The sequence below is a fragment of the Python bivittatus genome, unplaced genomic scaffold, assembly GCF_059951505.1.
Source record: "Python bivittatus isolate LINGU-HERP-01145 unplaced genomic scaffold, Pbiv_v1 ctg000850_np1212, whole genome shotgun sequence".
NCBI lineage: Eukaryota > Metazoa > Chordata > Lepidosauria > Squamata > Pythonidae > Python > Python bivittatus.
In genome coordinates this window covers 53,449,327-53,475,573 of record NW_028277112.1, presented here as the reverse complement: position 1 = coordinate 53,475,573, position 26,247 = coordinate 53,449,327, and the positions used below count along the sequence as shown (strand labels likewise).

The window sequence follows — 26,247 nt, the reverse complement described above, 5'->3', positions numbered from 1 at the left end:
GTCCTCTAGAGTATTATCATAAATCATAGTCTGAGTTGGTAGTAGTGTCAGGGTATAACTTAATTTTATGAATGTGAGGAAACAGATCTGAATAACACCGATAATCTAATAACAGAAGTCTCTAGAAAAAAATAGAATGCATAGGAATGGAAATACTTTAAAAAATGCATGTTAACAACTGAATCCTGCAACAGAAAGTGGTAGTGTATCCTTCAACTGTTCTGAAGCATTCCTTCCAAGCATATTCCATACATACTCCCATTTTTCATTTTTCAGTGTCACTCTGCATTTCATATTATTGAGCATGCTCACTCATAGGATTTGGGGTGGGGGGAGTAAAGAAGGAAGACTGCCCCTTACAGTTGTGTTCTTTTGTGTATTTTACTGGGCCCACTGGCATTTTGGATTCTCCCCAAACATGCTGACACTTCCCTCATTTCACTGTGGCCCTGTTTTAGTTAAAATCTTGATAACAGGAACCAAGTTTCCTGTTAAAACTAAATTATGTCAAATATTTTACCAATGTTCTTAAAACAAAACTATGTTTTGCTAGTTTCATCTTGCATACTACTTCCACAATTGAATCTTACTTCTCTTCAACTGAAGAGGATGTGGGCATTCAACACAATAAACTTGGCTATTTTTATCCAAAGTTACTACCAGGCTAAAAGTGTTATGTTCCTTTCCCAACAGATGTTATTTTCAGGACTGTTCTCATTATTCCACTTTTTCAGATGTAGATTTTAATTTTACTGCTAAATAAATGAGTTGCTAGAAAAATCACATCCATAAGAAGCACTATCTGGATTACAATTAGAAAACCTTTCTGTGTAAAACAGCATCGATTTCAGTAACTGCGTATTTAATTGTGAAACAGCTGAGAGTCCATGATACATTGAAATAAGAACAGATATGCTCCAAAAATATTTTAACCGTGCAATTAACTTTAGATGATACTCAAAATCCAGGATCGAGCCACCAGGTGATAATAATATTGTTCCATTTTTTTAATACATCCTTGCTTTCCTAATGAGATATTAATGTATCAACTTGCGAAACTAAAAAAAGAATAGCACTTAGGGTATTCTATTTTTCACCTCGCCTTCTTCGCTGTAATGTGCTGCATATTGGACAGCACATGAAGACAACTTCAAAAGGTGTGGAATGCGGCAGGTGAAATTGTAACAGGTACAGGCAGTTAAAATTATATTGCATTGATTCTAAAACAGCTGCCCTGACTGTCTCTTTGCTTCCAAGCCCAGTGCAAAGGTGCTTACCTTTAAATACTTATTTTGGGAGCAAGACACTTATATAAGTTCCATTTCTTGAACCAGTCCGATGTCATATGAAGATTGGCCAGGTTCTCCAGATACCCCTGGTACATTATGTGACGCGCAACTGCTTGTTTGGTTTTGATGCTCCAGTTGTGGAACGCCTCTCCAGGGAGATACTCTTTTCAGAACTACCAAAATATAAATTTTATTTATAATTAATGTGCAATTATAAAGTCTATATGATAAACTTATTTACAGTATTATATTTATATAAATATAAGTATATATTATAGAATTATAAGCATATACAGCATAGTTGGGGAAGGGGGCAGCAAAAGGCAAGATGGGATAGTGACCACACGATTGTAGCTCCACCTCTTTTATATCTGCATCAAAATGGATGGGCCTCTATCACATAGCTGCAATCCATTTTTGACCCTTCTAGGGTTGCTGCTATATACAAATAGGTACTTATTATTAGCCTGCATTAATCCACTGCATAATAAAGGCCCCTTATCTGAAGGTTATGAATTGGAATATACCATTCTGGTCCAGTGCAAGTTGCTAGGTAGATGTTTTTTGACTTCCCAGGCCTGACCTGAGAGTGTGTGCCTGGGCTAGTCACCCAATCAACTTCTGTACCTAAGGGAGGACTAGAACCTGAATCTCCCCACTCCTAGTCCAGCGTGATATATATGTGTGCGTGCATAAATATTTGTAATATATAGCCCAGAAATATTACATTTGCTGATGCATGTGATGTTATGCTTCTCTTTCTTTCACTTACCATAGCTGTGTTTTATCATTAAATATGTTTTTATTATATATTGTAGCTATATATTTTATAGAGAGCCAGTTGGGTGCAGTGGTTAAGGCACCAGGCTAGAAGCTGGGAGACCATGAGTTCTAGTTCCACCTTGGGCACAAAGCCAGCTGGGTGACCCTGGGCCAGTCACTCCCTCTCAGCCCTAGGAAGCAGGCAGTGTTAAACCATTTCTGAAATCATGCCAAGAAAACTGTAGGGACTTGTCCAGGCAGTCGCCAGGAGTCAAGACTGACTTGAAGGCACTACACACACACACACACAGAGTCCTCGCTTACCGACTGCCTTGTTCAGTGACTGTGCAAAGTTATCAAGTGTTGAAAAAATAACTTTATGACCAATGCCCGCATTCATTACCTCTGCAGCATCCCTCAGTCATGTGATTGCCATTACAGTCCGTACACATTGTCCTGTGCCTGACCTGTTTTGTTTTGTTTTTTCCCCTTTGCGGAGTGGAGAGATTGGAGAGGAAGGGATTACAAGAGAGTAAGGCACACAATGGGGAACACACTGGGCTGTTTTTGTGGTGTGCTTGCGGCTGCCAGTGCCAGCACATTGCTTTCAATGTGTATTCCCCATCGTGTGCCTGCCTGCTCTCTTGTAATCCCTTCCTCTCCAATGAATGTGAACGTAAACATTAATTCCCTTCTTGTTAATTATCCCAGCACCAGAGTGAGCATTCCAAAGGGTGGGGCCATGGGGAAAAAGGAGAGCACAGTTGCGGTCATGTGATTTCCCACTTTCCCCCTTCACTTAGTAATGGAGTTGCCAGTCCCAATTTTAAACAAGGACTACCTGTAATTATGGGGGGGGGGAGGGTAAATTAAATTTTATCGCCCTAGCACTGTAAGGTGAAATATTAAATGTGTGTGTATAACTTGAGCATAAAATATGGCATCAAATTTACATATTCAGTGGCTTAGAATTTTGCAAAAATCCAGAATTTGTATCAATCATCTTAACAAATCTGCAAGTTAATACCCTCCAAACAATCCTTCAGCTATTTTGTCCCAAAGGCATATTAAGTCTAGGCTGTTATATCACACTAGGTCACAATGTGTTTTGTTTGGCTTTGACTTAATCCCACTGTTCTGTAATGCACTGCTAACCAAAATTTAGAGCAGCATACTATTCAAGCAGAGGAAACTATAATTAAATAAATTATGTATAAACATAGTTTAGCATGATGCATGAATCTAGCCTGTTTCTTCATTTGATAAGGCTACTTGTATCTAAGTATATAACAGTGCAAATTTTTATGCCAAATGTTGTTTAAGAATGACAGAATAGAGCAGAAAAAATACAAATGCACCCTCCTGGAAGATTATTTTAACACTTAACAAATTAGTTTGATGTCCAATTATCACATTATCAACTAGACAAAAAAAAATCTTCTAGCCAGTTCTTATACCCTTAACAGCAGCTTCAAAAGCAATTAAAAGCAAACAAATTATCACATCATGATTACCTGATAACATTAGTTACAGATTATTTTACTTGTAAAGAGATTGTTCCAAGTGATGCTCCAATGATTTAAAAGCTGGCAACTGCAAGTTACTTCCCAGGTTATTTATTAAACTTGCATGCTGCCGAACTCACAACAATAAAAGAAATTACAATAAAGTAAATAAAAGATAAAAAAATAAAGATAGATGGTAAGCGCGATGAAATGAGAGGTCTCTCTCTCTCTCTCTCTCTCTCTCCTTTGATATCTCCCCCATTCCACTCCATCTATAGCTTTATTTCAACTTTTGAATGGAAAAATGGCATGCTTAAACAACTCTTTCCAAAAAGAGAACCATATCAGCAGGTCTTGCAAGATGCATGACTTCTCTCCTGGCCCTCTCAGAGGGGCCTGGGACATTTTCAACTTTTGAAAGCCCTAAACCATATTGAAAATGTGGGCAGATAATAGATGAAAGAAATCATCCATGGAAGGCAGGCCGGAGGAATAAGACGTCTCTGCTGTGAAGTTTTCTGCCTCACTGTCAAAATGAGTCTGTCTTGGGTAAAAACACGATTTGTTCCTTGATGGAAAGGGCATCTATGACAGAAACGCTCCAGCCCTTTCACTGGCATGCGTGAGAAGCAGCTATGGGAGTGGAAATCACAGCGCCTTCTCTGGCACCAAAGTGTCCTAAATCTGCCGGGGATCAGTCTAAATTTTGTACGATTAAGTACAGTGACCATACGTCCTTCATTATAAAAGGCAGTCCTTTATTTCAGAAAACTGTCCTTTAGATTTATTTATTTTCTTGCTTTTGCTCTTGAATTTTCCTTTGTAAAGCAAAGTTATAGACAATTACTTTTTTTTTTTTAATCCTTATGAACCTCTTTCAGATTTGCCCCTTTTTCAGGTTTGTCCTGTATTTCTTCCAAGAAAATACGGTCACTTTAAGGACAAATAGCCTAAAGGTTTTTGTAAATCTGGCGACCGCATCAAGGCCAGTCACATGACACTCCCCCCGTGCTCGCAATGAATACAGCGGCAGACGAGCTGGAACTTCCAGAATTACAACACGGGAAGATTCTCCTCAAGCACAAAGCAAGAACGCTGACCACCGGCACGCGCCTGCGCGGTTTCCTGCCATGCTTCCCGGCCGTCAAAACCCCAGTGGGCGGGACTAAGCGTTATACTATAGGAGAGCACGTTGAGTGGTTTTCTACAAAGTCCTCAGGCTCTCAATGACAAAGCCCAGGGTCCTCCATGTTAGGGGTTCGATGCTGACAGCTTTTATTGGTTTTAGTAGTCACGCATCTTTCTGTTTAAAAAAAAATTAAAAGGCAATGGTTTTGGTCCTTACCATAAGCCATCCAGATAAATCTTTTCAAAAATTGCTGAAACGAAAAATATAGCTATCATTTAAAGACTCCTAGCTGAACCACGCGCTCTAATTGGAGCCCTCTCTACAGAAAACCTTCCTATTCTGTCACATGACTTTTAAAGGTACAGCAGCTTGCAACTAAGAAAATAAATGCGGGGGGCAGGGGAAGAGAGTTTGAGTCCCGAAAAAGTCATATGCACGCTTGTAACTCCTGCCTTCCGTGTGACTTTCAACCAATGTGGCCCATTGATAACCACGGATAGTAGCTTTCCTCAACCTGCTGCGCTTTACAAATCTGAGCTACTATTCCTTATGCCAGAAGTCCCTATGCCGCTAAAGAGCCGCAATTAGATAGCTACGCCTTCTTTCCCCACCATTCTTTCCTCTAGACTGCATTCCCACTACTTTTTTTTAAAGACTGTTCGACGCCTACGTCAGTTGGAGTCTCCTCCCCCTTCTTTCTCAGAGTGGCTGGGAGCTCGTTGGTGTGAAGCGCAGAACCTTCGGAAAGGCGCATGCGCGCTGATGGGTTGGATGTGTTTATGACCGGGAATGGCTAGTAAAGGGAGGAGGGGGTTAACGTGGTTTCTTGGCGGGGTTCGGGCAGTTGCGCGCACAGGTAAGTAGGTGGCGATGATGGGGAGGGGTATCGCGCCTTCGTCTCGCTGGTTTCCCCCAGAAGCCGCGATCGGCTCTCTCTTTGAGGGTGGGTGGTCGCTTCCCGGTGTAATAGCTGCGGCGCTCGAGGGGCACCTCCGGCTCTCTTTCAAATTGTTGAACCGACCGAACCTCTTTTGGGAACGATCTGTCTGAGCACCAATAAATCACGGAAAGGGATGGGGGGAGGGAGAGAGAGAACACCCTTAAAGTGATGGTGTCTGTTTTTGCTCCCATTGAAAAAACCCTTGAATGCCCGCGCTACTGCCTTAGAATTCCATCTGGACCACGGGATGGGATGGGGAAATTAGGGAAGAAAATGTAATATTTTGGAGCATAATAGGAAAGAAAGGTAGCAGTGTTAGCTAGGGCTGGCCGAGATGATAGCTGGAGTCCACTCCAAAATTTGTTTCTGGTGGCACTCCAGAGCTATTTGGGCTGAGGAAATTGGCTGTTTTCCCTTTGGATCTGCGCCTGAGGTTAACTGAAAGACGTGGATTTCTTGGGAGGAAGAGAAGAGGGGTCTACCGGATTTAAAAAAAAAATTTTTTTTAATCGTATTTGAGCGAGTTGGTTTCTGCCCTCTCAAACTGTGTGAGGATTTAGCGCTGGCACTTTGCCCTGGATGCGTGTGGTGACTTGAGGTTTCAGTTTTTAAGGCATATAGATTTTTACAATATGCTTTATAATAATGAAATGCAGTTTGTATGAATGTAATGCACTTTGAAAATGCAGGGGAAATGAAGCCAGTGGACATTTGCTTTCAGTTAAACAGAACTCCGGAGACATATTGTATTAAATATGATTTATTCTAGGCTATGTATTTTATTGTTTGTATTATTAATTGGTTTTCTTTTTAATTTTGTTTGCCACCCAGAGTCACTTGTTGAGATGGGTGGCCATACAAATTGAGTGAATGAATGAATGAATAAATGAATGAATGTTTAAGCAACCACTTCGATAAATTTTTCCCACTGTTAGTAACACTGACTCTGTTTCTTTTAATTATCTCTCAGTTCAACAAGTGTTGATACCTTCCTGCCTAGTCAGCTGAATGGTTTTGCAGTGTATGCCGATGTAGACACATAATGTCTTGCAACATTTTTTTTTTAAGTTATGAATGAATTCCAGTGACATATCGGAGCTACCAAATCTGGGCTGTAAAAAATCTGCATGGCCACTAAATGGCAGCTGTATCACATTTCTGCCATCCTACTGTTCTTTGGGGTTTTTGCAGCTTAGATCTGGCAGTCCTGTTTACAACCCAGGACTACATTCAGCTGAATGTAATAGTAATATTTTTCAAAGGGACATACATATCAGATTTCTGTACAAGCATGTGATTACTTAATTAGGTGAAAGCCAGCCTTGGACTACAAGACATGTTGACAAAGCCAGACTTCCATTTGCTTATGAAACTTCCTCACAGTGCATGTTTTCTTCTTCTTGCACCATAGAAGGAAATTAGTGGAAATGCTTTGCTTTTATCCAAAGTAGAAACAAAATTGGAGGAGATTATTATTCAACTGTTGATGGAAGATTGATTTCTGCCTGTGTTTTATATACTTACTAGTGTTGCCATATGGAAATTCTCTTTAAACTTCATGCTTCTTTGTTAGTTGGCTGACATTGAGACAAGCAGGCTTTTCCCGACAGTTTGATAAAATGAATAGTTCTCATCCTACCACTGATTTTTGTTTGAGGGAAAGCAGTCCTCTGCATATTAATTCACTAGTAAAATCTAAGTAAATATGCACAGGACTGCACTTTAATATGCATTCTGGACACCTTTAAATGAATAATGGAGAATCATTGTACTGTTTAATTATTAAACTTAGCAGCATATAGTTCAGTTTGATGCAGATAGTCTTTGCTTAGCGGCCACAGTTCGGACGGCAACTCCATCACTAAGCAAAGCAGTGGCTAAGTGAGAAATCAGTTGACCACACCTGTGCTTTCTTTTTCCCCATGGCCCCACCCTTTGGAATGCTCACCCCGGCACTTGGATAATTAGCAAGAAGGGAATTAATGTTTGTATTTACATTCATTGGAGAGGAAGGGATTACAAGAGAGTAAAACAGGCATACAATGGGGAATACAAGTCAAAAGCAATGCGGTGGTGCTGGCAGCTGTGAGTGTGCTACACAAACAGCCTGGTGTATTCCCCATTTTATGTCTGCTTACTCTCGTAATCCCTTCCTCTCCAAGGGACAGGGGACAGGTCAGGCAGAGGAGAGATTACCTACAGAAATAACTTTTTTTCTTTTCTTTTTTCCCCCTTGCTTGTTTATGTCTGTGGAAAGATTGGAGAGGAAGGGATTACAAGAAAGTAAGCTGGTACACAATGAGGAATACACCAGACTGTTTGTTTGGCACACTCACAGCTGCCAGCACCACTGCATTGCTTTGGATGTGTATTCCCCATTTGCGTGCCTACTTACTCTCTTGTAATCCCTTCCTTTCCAAACTTTCCACTGTGCAAGGGGGCGGGGAGGAAGAAAACAGGTCAGGCACAGCACAATGTGTTCTGACTATAATGGCGGTCATATGACTGAGGGATGCTGCAAAGGTCGTAAATGCGGTCATTGGGCATACATATATTTTTTCAGCACTGTCATAACTTTGAATGGTCTCTGAATGATGCTTTCGCTAAGCAAGGACTGCCTGTACATGCTTTTCTTGGAAGCCTGTGGACTGGACAGTTGCGCAGCCTAGAAGTAGGGTAGCAGTTTCATGTAGTATTTTATCATGAACTTTGCTATCTACACATCAGTTTTATTTATGCTAAAAATTGTACTTCAAGATTTAGAACATTGAGATGCTTTGTATAAACTTTTTTGCTTTGCTTATTTTTCAGCACACACTTTTTAGGTTTCAATAATGTGACTACTGAGATCATCATGTCTGCTCTCTGTCCTCCTCCTTCTCCTGCCGTTGCCAAGACAGAAATTGCACTGAGTGGAGAATCACCATTACTGGCTGCCACATTTGCATACTGGGATAATATTCTTGGTCCCAGAGTCAGACATATTTGGGCTCCAAAAACAGAGCAACAGCTTCTCAGTGATGGAGAAATAACATTCCTTGCAAATCATACTCTCAATGGAGAAATACTTCGAAATGCAGAGAGTGGTGCAATAGATGTGAAATTTTTTGTTTTGTCTGAGAAAGGGGTCATTATTGTGTCCTTAATTTTTGATGGAAATTGGAATGGAGACAGAAGTACATATGGATTATCAATAATACTTCCACAGAGTGAGCTTAGTTTCTACCTTCCCCTGCACAGAGTGTGCGTTGATAGATTGACACACATTATAAGGAAAGGAAGGATATGGATGCATAAGGTAGGCTGTTTTTTCATTGTAATGACTTCTAAGCCTGTTAAAACAGTTTAGGTCACAAGATCCGTCTCTCCTCAGCTGTTAAATATTACACTTTCTAACAAATGGCAAACAAAACAGATTGAAGCTCTTCCTCATTTTGCTTTGGGTTTCCTGATATCCTCATCCATTCTAAAAGTAAGCATAATTTACTGATTCCAGCTTTAGTCAGACTTTGGTAAAACCATTGAAATCAGTGAAGCTTGTTTGTCATAATTAATTTAATCAGTATCCAACTGACCTTGGAAAAGTAAGCCAGGTCAGATCTGGTTAGGAGTTGGTGGAAGATAACCAGGAAATCACAGGACTGAAGGGTAGACTGGAAAAATGCATGAATAAGCCATGTTCGTGAAACCACTAGGAGCTGAGATTCTACTTTTAATTTTCATAGATTTATTCAAGTATGATTAATGTGGAACCAATTCAGGGTTTTAAAAGCTGAAATAATAACCCTTCAGGACATATCTAAGAATTCTTAGCCCATCTGTAACGGTCTGATATAGAATGATTGTGGGCTGGCCTCAGTTGTGTCATTTTTTAATTATTACTTTTTGAGGTTTTTTGCTTGATTTTGTACTAGTTGTAATAGTACAACTAGAGTTGCATTTGCAAGTTGGGCAGCCATGTAAATTGATGAAATAAATAATATGCTGTCATTCTGACAAAAAAAATTTAAAAAAATCATTACATATGCATAATTAATATGTACCACGTGATGTAATCTTGCTCAGAAATATATAGTTTCTAATAGCCAATATGAAAAGTGTTTTCCTCTGAAGGAGCTCCTCTTAGAAAAGAGGTAGTCAAGCTAGCGCTCATCAGATATTTTGGACTAGAACTCCCATAAGTCCCACCAAACATATGAAAGTCATTGTGGTAGTGTGATTAATCTGTTGGTCTAGGAGCAGAGAACTCTAGACTCTAGATCACCTTGAGCCACAGAACTGTATTTTTTTAGCCCAACCTACTTCACTGGGTTGTGATTGGGAAAAATAGGAGGATTCATGCCACGGTTTGCTCCTGGTTGTTAATAGCCCAGAACATCTGGAAGGTCACCCAGTTGCTCATTCCCAACTGACCATATAGCATAAACTTTTATTCAATAATATATAATATTTTTTTTTTAAATCCCACTGGTTTTTTTCATGTAGCATATATTAGCTTGTTAATTAAGAAAAACATTTATAGTTCCTGATTTTAACAAGGATTATTTATTTTGAAAGTATTAGAATGAGATTAACAAGATAAAGTGTAACTACAGTTTGAGGGAAATGTTTGATGACATAATTCTAAAGGGATTCTGGATTTTAATAATTTTGTGCTCAAATACAATTTAAATGTTTTGCAAAGTGAAGCAATTTGATAGAATAGATTAGAAAAAAAAATCTGAATGGGTTGTAGTTTCCCTTGAGTTTTATGGCTGAGCAAGAATCTGAAAACATATCTCCATGTCTGGTTTACCATGCATAATTTCACTTCATTGTGATCTGTTTCGAGTACAATGATAGATTAATTTTATACCTTTTTACAAAATCACATATACGTAATGTCAAAATTTGCATGCAATGTCTTTATTATTTGTGAAAAAAAAGTTTTCTGTTTTAGGAAAGACAAGAACATTTCCAGAAGTCTATTATGGAAGGTGCAGAAAGAGTGGAAGATCAAGTAAGAAAAAGACTCTGGCTCACCCTGATCTAGACGCATACTCAGTGTTTCAAATTTAAAGTTCCGTTTGCTCCTGTAGATTCTTCTGGAACTTTTGGATAAAAAAGTAATATGAAGTTATGTTAAAAAATCCAAATAAAGAATGTTTCCTTATTCTGTAATCGGTATTTTTGAGCAAAATGGAAATCTAAATACTTTTATATATTTATTCCACAGAAACAAGATGAATTGTGAGTGTCTTTAAAAGTGGTAATTTCCTGACAAAGTAGAACAATCTGTCAAAGTAGAAGATTTTACCATGTCATTCATCTATCAGAAAAAGAATTGCCAATGTGAATGTTGAATTATACTTAGCTGAAATTTATTACATTATATTTAACAAGAAATGAGGCCTAAAACTTTTATTTTTATAATCCGTTGACTGTAAAGTACAGTTATACATTAATTGCATTTGATTCTTTCAGTTTGCTTCGGTCCTAGATCAGACTTCTTCACACAAATTCAGTTTCATTAACCCACTGTTGTCAAATCTTATACAGTTTCAAACTCTTGATTTCTTATTTTTTTAATGATTATTTTGGAATAAAACTGAAAAATTAGTTTTCCCAAATTACCCGTAATTTCTCTTTTTTCTTCAAAAGCCATTCAGTCTCTTAATAGTCTTTTCCTACAATTTTGTTAAATTCAACTTCTTGTTTGATAAAACTTGTACTTATTCCACAGGGCCAGAGTATCATTCCAATGCTGACAGGGGAAGTTATTCCTGTAATGGAACTCCTGTCATCTATGAAATCACACAGTGTTCCAGAAGAAATAGATGTAAGTCTTTATATGAAATACACCATGAAAGGAGGAGAGCCAGTTTGGTGTAGTGGTTAAGACATCAGGCTAGAAACCAGGAGACCATGAGTTCTAGTCCCATCTTGGGCATGAAGCCAGCTAGGTGACCTTGGGCCAATCATTCCCTCTCAGCCCTGGGAAGGAGGCAATGGCAAACCACTTCCAAAAAACCTTGTCAAGAAAACTGCAGGGACTAGTCCAGGCAGTCACCAGGAGTCAAAAGCTTACTTGACAGTGCACACACACACATATACCATGAAAGGAAGCACCTGACTCCTTTTGTTCTTTTCACTATTTTGAACCATATTTAGGCAAATAACAGTGTATAATGTACAATTTATACCTCTGCCTGTTTAAAAATGCAGAATGTATACATTTAAAATCAAAGCATGTCTTTTAAAGTCCCAGCAGGTGGCTGATGTTGGTTATCTCTGAAACTAAGCCAGATCAAATCTGGTCAATGCTTAGGGCGTGGACCACTTGAGAATTCCAAGTCTATTGACTAAATTGGAAAATTAAAAAAAAAAAATCCTGAAAGAAGGCAGTGGCAGTCTGTTTACACTGCCCAGGAGAATGCATGGATGCAATCTCCACCACTTCGTTCTTTGTCTTTTTGAATATGCAGGATGCAGAGTTTTATCAAAGTGCAATTCGTTATAAATTGGCAAAAGTTTTAATTCTAGGAGAGAATCCTGGCGTATCTTTAGTGTTGAAATATTTATTTATGTATTCAATTTAGGCGTCACCCAACTCCCAAACGGCTCTGGGAGGCTCATGGTATCTTGTACTGGATTATAAAGATATCAATGAAAAAAGTATATCGATATAGATATTATAAGAAACGTATGGGGTAGAAATATGTTTAGTAATGCAAAATTTCCTTTTCTATAGTTGTGGGGTTTTTTGTTGTTTGTTTTTTAGTTCCAGGAAATTGGTTGTATTATACCATATTCTTCTGTATCTTCCATACCATATTTATTCCATCTTCCTTATTCAGACTTCAGCTGCAACAATAACAGCATATCAGGTTTGAAATGTCATGTGCTATATTGGTGATAAAGGGATAGAACAGTACATTTGATAGACAGAATCAAATTTTGGGTTGAATAAGAAATTTGACTAACGGTATGCTTCTTAGGCTGGCAGAAATGCTTGTTAATGTGGGCTGCAGTGTATTATTCTTAACATTCTACTATGACAAATTTTCAGAAGAGGTTGAGATCTTTTAAAATTTCATTGTAATCAATAATACGTTCATATGTGGTGGTTTTCATAATAAACAAATCCTCTTCTCCTTTGTTTTCATTATATTCCAGATAAGTGATACAGTGCTTAGTGATGATGACATCGGTGACAGTTGTCATGAAAGTTTCCTACTTAAGTATGTTCTGTTTCTATTACACTTTTGTGAAAATCCATTGAAAGTAGAGATCTAATGGTAGGCCCAGTAGATAGGGGACTTGTTGGGGTAAAAAGTCTACTGATTGGCTTTTGTGACACATGTCAGATACTTAAAGCAGGTTTTTAAAGAGAGTCTGAATTGTTCAAGCAAATATTGTAAATTTTGTCTACACAAAAGACTTATAAATATGGAGACTTGGGTATGGTGTAACATTTAAAGGGGATATGCTAAATCAGGGTTCCTCAACCTCAGCAACTTTAAGATGGGTGGACTTCAACTCCCAGAATTCCCCAGCCAGCATGGCTGGCTGGGGAATTCTGGGAGTTGAAGTCCACCCATCTTAAAGTTGCTGAGGTTGAGGAACCCTGTGCTAAATGACATTTCTTAAGAGAAGAAATAACTAAACTGGCCAGGTTTGCAGTTTTCTTACGTCACAATTGCTTTCTATGGGGGGAAAACCACAAAGAAATGGAAAACTAGGCTAAGTTTACTTCTGATGTAGTACTTCTAATAGAACTCGGATGTGCAACAAGCAAGAGCTTGAGGGGGTACAGTATTTTGTTTTTTGTACTTTTTCTTTTTTCTCATTTCAGAGTAACTGTAAAATATAATTAATGGAATTGACGATAACCTTATGAAAGAATTTTTTAAAAATGTGATTTGATCATGGATATTATAAACCTAAGTCTAGTAACAGAGTTGAACATAGTGAAATCTGGGTCATCTCCAGGAATACAGCAAGCCGTTCTTTTTACCTGGTTTTCTTCTACATATGTACTCTTGAAATTGGTTTTCAAGTTTTGTTTTGCATATGAATATGTGTGAAGTCCCAGATTTTAGGTTTATGGCAAGGACGAGCTATCTAATTTTAAAAAATGAGATTCTGAAATATGTAAAATTTGTTACAGCTTGTAAAACTGTTTTCTTTTTTTAAAAAAATATCACTTTATTCATCTCTGTGTTTAATATTCAGGGCCATAAGTTCACATCTGCAGACCTGCGGTTGCTCAGTTGTTATAGGAAGCAGTGCAGAAAAAGTTAATAAGGTATGTGTTCCCAATATACTGATGGGAAACATTTCCCAGGTAAGATGTTTTAATTAAAATCATAGAAGTAATAATTTCTTTTTTTGTTTACAGAAACATTGAAATCTTTGGCAGAAGCTAGGGATGAAGGAGAAATCTATTTAGTTCAATTTTTAGTGTGGATTTATCCAATTTGCACATGGAAATATAAAGTTTCCAGATTTTGTCTTGAGTTTGAAATTCAAGAAATTTATATAATGTGGTTCTGAACAGAAAAGTCATGCACAAGATTTGTATAACAGTACTAGTTATATATTTGATTTACATCCTGCCTTTCATTCAAGAAATCAAGGCGGCAAATATTTTCCCCAGAACAACCACCTTTTAAGGGTTGATTTACAGAATGAACATGGTTTAGCCCTCTTAGTATATTATGGAGAATCTTCTAGGAAATCCAGATTGTAAAGTAGATTGGCAGGTTGAAAAAGGAAAGGGGGAAAAAAACCCTTGAAGAAAGCCACGGCAAATCACTTCTGTAACTCTACCACATAGACCAGGAGTCAAAAGTAATGGTACAAAATGACAAATAAGAATTGTCCATTCACTATACAATAGAACTGTCAATCTATAAAGTTTGTCTATAGTATTACAGTTTGTTTGTTTGTTTACAGATAGTACGGACACTGTGCCTCTTTCTCACTTCAGCAGAGCGAAAATGTTCTCGCCTTTGTAGAAACGAAACTTCTTTTAAGTATGAGTCAGGTCTTTTTGTGCAAGGGCTGCTGAAGGTAAGATATTTTCTTTCCTCATGCATACAGGTAGATTCGATTAGTGCTGATAGTGAATCCCACGAAATGGTTGCATTATTCAAATTTGCACTATTCGAAGTGATGTTTCTATGGAAAATAGGGTAATTGTTTCCTGCTCAATGGAAACAGGCAATGAAAAGTTTTAAACATAAATTTTATATGTTTATTAATGAAATATAACGCTAAAAGATTAAAAGAATATACTTACAGCTTAAATTTATTTTTAACAAAGTCACAGAGTAGTTATAGAAAGCCAAATAAAAGCAAAAAAATTCTAAATGACATTCCTAAAAGTAAGCTTACCACGACAAAAACATCTTTATTGTCTTTCAAAATATTTTACCAGCATAGACTGAGCTGTTTTCTCTTTCTTTAAATCTTCATTATAACCTGCCATGAGATCTTCTAGATAGAACTCATAAATATTTAAAATAAATAAATTGAGTGAACAAAGGACAAACTGGAGGATAAACCCATATCCAAAGTGTACCTGCTATCTCCTGTATTCTGCTGTAGTTCTTCAAAATGAGCCTCTTTTTTTTTTTTTTGAGCTTTCCTCAAACAGAACCTTCCTTTTCTCCATTTTGCACACACGATGATTAGTGTCTTAAAACCCCAAGAGCAACTGCGCTTGTGCCAGCCTCAACCACATGTACACTAGCCTCACATTACTTGAATTTTGGCTTGCATTAAATGCAACCTGGTATCAATTTATAATCCACTCCAAATTGAATATCGCACTATTCAAACTCACATTAACTGCAACCTACCTGTATTGTTAAAAACCACTCGATTAGAAATCCCCTTTTCTAATCAAAACGATTTTTCTGTAAGTAAACAGTTGTAATATTTTCTAGATGCTCTCTTCCATTTTGCATTTTCCTTTTAAAAAGGAGATTTCTAGTTAAGGTATTTCAACTTAGTAGGGGCTTTCTAAAGTCAAGACAATGTAGATTTCAATGTCATAAATTATAACTTATCTGATCAGTAAAACCTGCTACTTTCTTAGTTTAATGTACTTTACAGTTTGTTTGACTATGAGGAAAAAAAAATTTGGTACCTTTATCTTTCTTCCTCATATGCAGAACACTTTAGAGCATTCTGGAAGTTAGAATGGTGTTGACACAATTGTTTCTATTTTAAATTTTTTTAATTACACTATTACCTTGACCTTGCCAAGAACAAAGCTTAACTTCATTTGCTTTAGGTTCTGACCTCTTAACCTTCATTTCTAAAAGTTGGAAAATTAAAAATAAAAGGAATAAACCAGGTAACTGAATGAACAAAATGTAAAACTACCACTCGGTTTCTGTCTTTGACTGATGTAAGAAGGGCTAGTTGTGTCTTTGCCTCAGGGAACTGTGTAATGCCTGTAACTGAAGAACTGTCCAGCCTTGTTGAGGTGCAGATAAAACTGGGAGTCACAAAGCAATTCATAATGTCTACCTCACATCTGAGAGTCATGATCTGAAATTAAATGTATGTATTTGGAAAGAAGTCCCAGTGTTTTCATTGGGACCTACAGGGTTTTCTATAAAGCCCCTTTCACTTTGGCATATATTGTGTGAATGAAGAACTTTCAGTCACTTACTCATGACTATGGGTAGCTAAGATTTGTGAGGGACCATCAGTTTCTACACTAATTTAATAACCGGGAAGCTCAGTTGATTCAGCCCTTCTATATTTAATACTGCAATGTTTACTCAGAAGATACGTGTTTTGGGTTCACTAATGTGCAGGGAAACCGCAACTTGAAATCCAAGTACTAGCAATCAAATCCCATTGAACTGAAATAAGTTTCACTTCTGAGTAATAATGCATACAATTAAACAGTAAGATCTTGAATATTCTCAGGGTACAACCCCAACTTGGAAGGATAGCCTTACTTTTATTAAAGCAAACAGTCACATTCATTTGTATGTTATGTTCAAAATGATACGTTGCATTTTTTAATTTTTGAAACTTCATTGTGGCAGGATGTGACTGGAAGCTTTGTGTTGCCTTTCCGTCAAGTGATGTATGCCCCATACCCTACCACGCACATAGATGTAGATGTCAACACAGTGAAACAGATGCCTCCGTGCCACGAACATATTTATAATCAACGACGGTACATGAGATCTGAACTAACAGCATTTTGGAGAGCTACTTTGGATGAAGAAATGCCTCAAGATACCATTATCCATACAGATGAAAGCTTTACTCCTGACTTGTATGTATTCTTGTGGCGTTTACAAAACAGTTACTCTGTACCATCCTTTGTGAGTAAATATAGCAGGCATTTGAATATAGATCTGCATTTTTATGTTGGTAGTCACCATGATTCAAATGTAGTATCTGTATCCTTTTTGCCTATCTATTTACCTTCAGGTTCTCTGTCACCAAATTATCATTGTTGTTTGCCAGATCATGAAAGTAATTGTTGAAAGCTAGAATTTTTTTCACTCTTTTTTTCACTCTTTTTCACATTTTTTCACAAGTTATTAGTTTGGAAAAGACTCTATGTTTCACTATTCAGTCAAACATAGGGTCTTTTCTAAATGAATATCTTGCCTATGCCTATGTATACCTGAACCTGGGTCACCTGCTTATCACAACATCCCTAGATGAAGAATTTAAATAATCACAGGAGCCAACAGTACCTAAGAAATATGGCTTTTGAGGCACCACTGCTGCACCTCAGATTACCTTGCACAGGACCCATGCACATCAGTCCGCCCCCAGTCCTTCAGTGGTTCATAACTTCCTTTCCTAGCATTTCTGTATAATCATCAAAGGCACCATGGAACTTTCTTCATCGATACCATTATATACACTTCCATCAACTAGGAGAATATAAGCATTGTCAACTGATTTAATCAGAAGTCATCTCTGTGTGCACTGCTTTGAGATACATGCACTGGAAATATAAAAATACTAAAAATTCAAAATGTCACTAAGGGTTGTTTTTGTTTAGGGGATTGGTTTTTGGTGTTTTTTGTTTTGGGCCTGCCACAGTTAGTTTGGAATATAGGTCCGTGCTCTGCCCAAACTCTTCTCACTGTTCTGAGGGAATGTGGCATAAATTAAATGTGCCTAGAGCTCTACAAATCTGCTTGAGGAGGATTCTCTGTTCATCGTTCACTTGACACCCTTATGAAAGAAAGTCTTTAGTATCACCTTAGCATAAAGCCATTACTTAAATAATATATGACATACAAAGATTTGGTCCCATTCAATTTATGCAGTAACTATTATGACTGCATTTCTGCCATTGTTAGAGAATAAAAATAACAGAAACAAATGGAATAATCCTCTTCTATTACCTGCCCATCTTTGCTCTGATTAAGTGCCATGAAGCCATTGTCATCTCTTAGATGTCCCCAGCACAGCCTTTCACGTCTCCCAGTGGTGCACCGACTGCCACTCTAATCGAGTCCATCCCCCTTGCTGCTGGTTTTCCTCTTTTTTTCCTTCCACGTGTCCCAGCATTATAGACTTCTCAAGGGAGCTGGATCTTCAGATAATGTATCCAAAATACAATAGTTTGAGGTTGGTCATTTGTGCCTCAAGTGAGAACTCTAGGTTGATTTGTTTCTGATCCATTTGTTTGTTTTCTGGGCTGTCCATGGTATTCTTAGGAGCCTTCTCCAACATCATAGTTCAAAAGTGTCAATACTCTTTCTATCCTGCTTCTTCAAAGTCCAGCTTTTGTTTGCACAGAGTGTCATGTGGAAAAGCACTGCTTGCACGATTCTGATCTTTGGAGGTCTAGAAACACCCCAGCATCTGAGTATCTTTTCCAAGGCTTTCATTGCTCCTCTACCAAGTGCTAGTCTGTAGCATGTTTCTTGACTGCTGGTTCCTTGACTGCTGTTGATACTTGATCATGAAAGGCAGACATTATCTATCACTTCAATATCTTCATTTCAGTTCTAAGACTGGTTGCTGTACCTGTTATCATTAGTTTGGTCTTTATGTTTAATCTCAGTCCTGTTTTTCCACTATGCTTCTTGACTTTCATTATCAGAGCTTGCTGTTCATTTGCATTTTCAGCTATCCCAGTAGTGTCATCAGCACAGCGCAAGCTATTTATGTTTCTTTCCTCAATTTTAAAACCATGCTCACCTGGTTTCTCAATTATCCACCATGCATTACCAATAATATCTCTTCTTTCCTGGCCGTTTCTAAGACCAGAATGAGCATCTCCCTTTCCATGTAAGGCTCTAATCTGCTTTGGATAATCCTAAACACTATTTTGCTAGCTTGTGAGATTAAGGATATGGTGTGATAATTTGCACAATTTGCTAAATCTCCTGTTTTTGGTATTGGTATGTAGATTGATCTCTTCCAATATATGGTCACGAGGTATGTTTTTCCATGTCTGTTTCCTTCAGTTCTCTGAAATTTTTGTTAAGCTCCTTCCCGAGATCTTTGGCTTCTCTGCTCTTCTTGGCAATTTCCTCGGTGTTCTGACATCCAGCTTTCTTTCTTTTTTTCTTCATTTTTGGCCATTTCTTTTCACATTCATCCTTAACAACATTTCTGATTTCATCCCACAGTTCCTCTGGTTCCCAATCAAAGTGATTCCAGTATCCAGTTCCAATCCATTTCAGTTATTGATGCCTAAGACATCAATGTGTAGTCAACCCATTGCATCTTACATTGTGTTGAGCTTTCCCACGTTCATGCTTGTTACATTTCATGTTTCCACTGTAGTTCTATCTGTGCAGCTTTGGTTTATTTTTTTTTTCCTGCATGGCAAGGTCAGCAACTAGACATCCAGAAACTTAATCTCCCTCATCATAAACACCATTAGAACTCCAAAAGATCCCGGGCTCTTCCTTAGTAATTTGTTGAATGCTGTCCAACCTGAGGGGGCCCATCATCTGGCAGTATATTTTCAGTCACTTTGGTAAAATGTGGAAGGGGTTTACCATTGCTTTCTCTTACACAGTATGAAAGATGGTTTTGCTGTGTCACTAAAGTGATCATCCACTTCCAGCATCTTCCAATATTGGTAGTGCTTGCTTGCTTTAGCTAGGATGACCCTCAGGCCTTGGGTGGCCCTTCTAGAAGTATATACTCCTGGCAACACTTCTGACATTCTTGCTCATCCCTCACAAGAACAATCCCCCTGCCACAATGAGACAGCAGAGCAGGACTTGGCAGGGCGGGTCTGATTTCTCTCTTCCTTTTCCATGTTAATAGCCCTGCTAGATCAGGGCAAGGCCCACTTTGGTTCAGTGTTTTGTTTCTCACAGTGATGCCTCTGAAGTGTTTGCAAGCAAGAAATGGAGAGTACTCCTCTTCCACCAATGTTCCTCTGGAATTGGAGACAACCTGCCCCCAATTTGGAGATAATATTTGATTCTTCAGACTAATATTCCTGATAGACCTGTCCTCTGTGAATTTATCTAAACCTTTTTTTAAAGCTTTCCAGATTAGTAGCCATCATTTTTTCTTGTAACAAGTTCCAACAGTTCATTCTATGCTACGTGAACAATGGTTTTCTTTGTCCTAAAGCTCCCTACAGTTAGCTTCATTGGATGAGCCCCGGTCTTAGTGTTTTGAGAGAGGGAGTAACCCTTGCCCACTTGCTCCATATTATGCATGATTTTTTAACCATTTTGATTATGTCTCCCCTCATTTCCCTTTTTTGCAGCCTAAAAGAGTCCCCAGGGATCTGGAGTTTTCTCTTTTTATGCTTTATTTTGTTCTTCTGTATTTCTGCAGGAATGTTTTCCAAGATGTTCAGCACCAAGATACTTTAGTAAAAGCTTTCTTGGATCAGGTAACTATGATTCAGTTAGTTAAAACTAATAAGTACATGGCATACTGTTTATTAAATATTCCTTTTGAGTAGTTTTCCATGAAAAGAATGATTATAGAAGATATGTAATGAATAATCATGTATTTAGGGTACATAAAGCAAGGTAGGGCAATTCTCCAGGTATTTGGGGATAAATTTTCATAATCCCTGAGCATTGGCCATGCTTGTTTTGGCTTATTGGAGGTGTAGTCCAAAATATTTTAAAAACAATAGATTGCCTACTCCAATCCTAAAATTAAATTAAGCATGATGGTGTTAGTTTAGTTTTGCACTGAGAAAATGAAGGGAAATTAAATTATGTCCATACAGAGGGTACCAAAGTGTGGCAGGCATAATTGGTTACGGAATTAATCACTTCTATTTATCACTTTAGATGTAACACATACTAGCTATCTAGTTTTTAGATGATATATCTTTTACTTCATAGTCTGTAATATTTTAGATTTACACTTGAACAAGTAATTAATGCACCATTATAGCAGTGTATGTCACATGTTTGTGTTTTATTTTATTTTTGTTATGCTAGTGTTTTATCTCATCTATTTGCTTTTACTTTGGTGGTGTATTTTTTTTTTTTATTTTTGCTGGTCCTTGACCAAATAAGCCATTATTATTATGGAATACACCTTGATTATTCCAGCCTTGTGCAATTTCATACCCTCCACATGCGTAGAAAATACTTCTTTTTATCCCCAGTCACTGTGACTCCCTGGCCTTTAAAATATCTTAAATAATTCAAGGTCAATAGTATAGTAGTCCCCAAAGCTCTAATTTCTGAAATTGAATAAGGAGCTCCTTCCTAAATGATATTCAACCCTTTTAAGTTTACTGTATAATGCATATACTGTATTTACTTATTAAATCTCAACATATACAGTACATTCGGAAAGTATTCAGACCCCCTTCACTTTTTTCAATTTTGTTATGTTGCAGCCTGATGCTACAATCGTTCAAATTCATTTTTTTCCTCATTAATTACACTCAGTACCCCATAATGACAAAGTGAAAACAGAATTTTAGAAATGTCTGTAGATTTATTAAAAAGGAAAAACTGAAATATCACATTGGCATAAGTATTCAGACCTTTTGCAACAGCACTTGAAATTTAGCTCAGGTGCCTCCCATTTCTCTTGATTGCTGCTGAGCTGTTTCTACACCTTGACTGGAGTCCACCTGTGGTAAATTAAATTGATTGGACGTGATTTGGAAAGGCTCACACCTCCCTGCAGAAGGCCTCACAGCTGACAATGCATATTGTAACAGAGCAAAAGCCATGAGGTCAAAGGAACTGCCTGCAGAGCTCAGAGACAGGATTATTGCAAGGCACAGATCTGGGGAAGGCTACAAAAAAAATTCTGCTGTACTGGCGGTTCCCAAGAGCACAGTGGCCTCCATCATTCTCAAATGGAAGACGTTTGGCACAACCAGGACTCTTCCAAGAGCTGGTCACCCGGCCAAACTGAGCAATCAGGGGAGAAGAGCCTTAGTAAGAGAGGTGACCAAGAACCCGATGGTCACTCTGACTGAGCTCCGGAGTTCCTGTGTGGAGATGGGACAAAGTTCCAGAAGGACAACCATCACTGCAGCCCTCCACCGATCTGGGCTGTATGGCAGAGTGGCTAGACGGAAGCCTCTCCTCAGTGCAAAACACATGAAAGCCCGCCTGGAGTTTGCAAAAAAGCACCTGAAGGACTCTCAGACTGTGAGGAACAAGATTCTCTGGTCTGATGAAACCAAGATTGAACTGTTTGGCCTCAATTCTACATGTTATGTCTGGAGGAAACCAGGCACCGCTCATCAGCTGCCCAATACCATCCCAACAGTGAAGCATGGTGATGGCAGCCTCATGCTGTGGGGGTGTTTTTCAGCAGCAGGGACTGGGAGACTGGTCAGGGTTGAGGGAAAGCTGAATGGAGCAAAGGACAGAGATCTCCTCAATGAAAACCTGTTCCATAGCGCTCAGGACCTCAGACTGGGCCGAAGGTTCACCTTCGTGACAATGATCCTAAGCACACAGCCAAGACAACACAGGAATGGCTTAGGGACAACTCTGTGAATGTCGTAGAGTGGCCCAGCCAGAGCCCTGACTTGAACCCTATTGGACATCTCTGGAGAGACCTGAAAATGGCTGTCCACCGACGGTCCCCATCCAACCTGATTGAGCTTGAGAGGATTTGCAAAGAATGGGAGAAAATCCCCCAATCCAGGTGTGCAAAGCTTGTTGTGTCATACTGAAAAAGACTGGAGGCAGTAATTGCTGCCAAAGGTGCTTTAACAAAGTACTGAGTAAAGGGTCTGAATACTGATGCCAATGTGATATTTCAGTTTTTCCTTTTTAATAAATCTACAGACATTTCTAAAATTCTGTTTTCACTTTGTCATTATGGGGTACTGAGTGTAGATTAATGAGAAAAAAAAATGAATGATTGTAGTATCAGGCTGCAACATAACAAAATTGAAAAAAGTGAAGGGGGTCTGAATACTTTCGGAATGCACTGTATATTACATTTTAATGTGAAGGGATGAGTGTTAACTCCCCACATACATGTATAAAAGCAATGTATGCAGGAGAATTGGGGAGTACTGAGAGAACTCCAGTTAAAGGAATTTTTTTTCATTGTGCAACTTTTTTGTGTGGCAATTCTTAACAGGTCTTTCATTTAAAACCTGGATTGTCTCTAAGGAGTGTGTTTCTTGCCCAGTTCCTCTTAGTCCTTCACAGAAAAGCCTTAACTCTCATCAAATACATTGAAGATGATACGTGAGTTGTAAAATTAAAGGGAACAATGGGGTTGGGTATCTTGTATCCTGACATAATTTTAAAGTTTTCTGGTTAACTCCATCTTTATCCTCTGATTTACAGGCAAAAAGGCAAAAAACCTTTTAAATCTCTCCGTAACTTGAAGATAGACCTGGACTTAACAGCAGAGGGCGATCTTAACATAATAATGGCCTTTGCTGAGAAGCTCAAGCCTGGATTACATTCGTTCCTTTTTGGCCAACCTTTCTACACCAGCGTGCAGGAACACGATGTCCTAATGTCATTTTAAAGATCTTTTAAAGATCTCATAATACTATTCAAAGGTTTTGGTAAAGGGAATATGATGTTTCTCTTCGTAATCACGTGCTGCTCTCCACTGCAACTGAATGTAAGGTTACACTACAACCTATAGAAAGTGGAAGAGGGAGGACAATTTGCTGTCAAATCTATTCAACTTAGGCAGGCATCAAAGGCTCCATTTTATTTATAGTAAATATCATTATGTATGGTCAAAATGCTAATCAGAGCTTTCAAAACAACACTTTTTAAACAAATTTTATTAGAGCACATTGGCTTTATCATTTTTGTTCTTGCTTTTGGTGTTGGGCAGAATGAGACATTTCCCCCTTCTCTATTTGGAGATCCTAGACTTCAAACAAATGTCAAATGCCAGCTGAAGACCATCATTTCCAATGGGTATCCAGTTTAGATAGTACCAACTATCTTTTTGTCCTCTTTCCATACTTTTCAACAGCTACCAGAAACTTGTAATGATATCTAACTATTTAAATATAGCTATAAAACACTATGCTTAGAAAAGTGACTTCTTAGAATAGATGGAATTGGACATGATCCTACAGAGTATTTTTAGATTAGTAGGGTACCACCACCACACTAATGCCCAGCAAATCCATTCTGTTGCTGATTGTTAGATTATAATGGATGCCACACTGCTTAATGACTGACAATAGTTGTACATATTTTAAAGGTCAAAATAAATACAAAAGCTAGGCTTTTGTTAAAGGCAGCAGCTAAGTAGGTCTTTTGTGCCCTGAATGAAAGCCAAATAAATCTACTTATTCTACATTTACAAATTGTTAACAATATTGTTTTTTTCTTAAATGACATCAGCTTCAGCTTGTTTTCTATTCTTCTTCAGGTCTGCATAATATTGAATATTTATATTGATTTCATTATGCAGATTTCTTGAAGTAAAAAATCTAAATATCTGCTATTACACATTTCAGTGCATGTTATTTTTTTTTAAATGTAATTATAGTGAAGGGAGGTTGCCAAAGGCAGATATATTTAAGTGCAATATGTGTATGTTTAACATGATTTGGGAAATGCACTTGTCAGGTCAAGGTTTAATGCTATTTTTCAGCATTTTATAATATGAACTGGTGTTTTTATGGAAACCTATTATTTTTCCTGATCTGGTAGCTATAGTTTATGTATGATGGCTGAAATGAATACATAGAGCTCTCAGAAGAAGTTTCCCACATTAACTTTATGGCTTGGGAATTGTGAGTGCCAGAGTTTTCCTGTTAAGGAAATGAGCAAGGCAATCTCTATCAATCTGTGGATGTCACAATTCCACAGAACTCTGGATCTGTATTTCTTTATTTCTAAAATGAGATGCTATTTTGCATTGGGAAAGCTATCAAAGCAGTTATAACTGAATGGGGAAAAAAGGCAGAAGGGAAATATCCCTTCCTCTTAGCTCTGTGTGGAATAATCCACAGATGAATACTAAATAACTTGAGGTTAAAAATACATTTCATCCCAGAGTAAATAGCTTTGGTCATGTTGTGCTCAGCAAGAATCAAGGAATCAAACAGTTCTATAGTTGAAACTACAACTATATGTGGCCTTCTGCATTTATAATGGAGAATATTGGAAATGACAAAGAGGTTGACCTTGTAGCCCTCTAGCTGAACGCTAACCCCAGAAATCTTACCAGTCATAGTTTAAGAGTAAGGAATGCTAGAAGTTGTACAATCACACTTGAAGGATCTTGCCCTGATTCCTTACTTTGCTAATAAGTATTTGGATTTTTCTAGGATACTGTTACAATAAATATTGGAGGAATATTGCAGGTGACTTAGAAGTTTGCACTTTTCAGAAAATCTTGTGATAGTTCCAGCAGTTAGCTTAAAATAAATTTTATGCCAATTATCTTACTGTTGAATCTATCAATTAGATAATTCAGTATCTTAATCAGTGTTTACTCTTGTTTAGGCATTCAGTTCAATTTGTCTGAGATAGACTGGAAAAGGTATCCAGCATTCTCTTCATTACTGGTTTGGTGATGGGGTTTGTAGTACTAAATGTCTGACAGGCACAGGATTGAGAAATGTTGATCTAAACTTGATGCATTGTAGGTTTTAACATATTTTTCATGTTTTCTGTCCTTCAAAAAATGAGAAAATATATGATCTACCAAAAAGCATTATTTCCTGTTTTCTTAAAATTGCACATTGAGAGGTGGCATGCAGCATTTAATTTTGTTTCAGTGGTTTACATGGTGTTACATTCTTATGAATAACAAGAATGTTACCGCATACAGTCCACATTATTGAATCCTATGCCTAACTGTATCTTGATGTATTTTGACAAATACAACTGCCATTACAAAAAGAAAAGTGTGGCTTGAAACAAATTGTAGTATCAGCTTTATTCACTATGGAATGTAAATACTAAAAATTTACCAAATTTTGATGCACTTTTGTCTTGCATATTTATGTAACAAAAAAGTAATATCACCTTGATCTGTGTTCCATATTTTATGGTTAAACATTAAATTAAGCTATTGAAAAAATGTGGCATTTTTAAGATTTTAAAGCAATATCTTTCTTACTGTAGGCTTCTAGCAGTTTTTTAGCTGCAGCAAAATTCTCTTTCCTTCTGGATGGTTGAAACAGTGGTATTACAACAGCAACAGCAAATGAGGGTCTCACAAAAAGTCTGCTTC

The 26,247-nt window shown here is 37.7% G+C and overlaps 1 protein-coding gene across 1 annotated transcript; it reads left to right on the top strand.

Moving 5' to 3' along the window:
- Positions 1–5,385: 5,385 nt before the first annotated feature.
- Positions 5,386–26,104, top strand: C9orf72 (C9orf72-SMCR8 complex subunit). The gene is made up of 11 exons (XM_007426945.3): positions 5,386–5,541; positions 8,437–8,923; positions 10,565–10,624; positions 11,348–11,443; positions 12,781–12,845; positions 13,840–13,912; positions 14,563–14,679; positions 16,677–16,912; positions 20,416–20,473; positions 23,164–23,273; positions 23,376–26,104. Exons 2-11 carry the CDS (start codon positions 8,480–8,482, stop codon positions 23,560–23,562), a joined length of 1,446 nt encoding a protein of 481 aa, XP_007427007.1. The 5' UTR covers positions 5,386–5,541; positions 8,437–8,479; the 3' UTR covers positions 23,563–26,104.
- Positions 26,105–26,247: the final 143 nt, after the last annotated feature.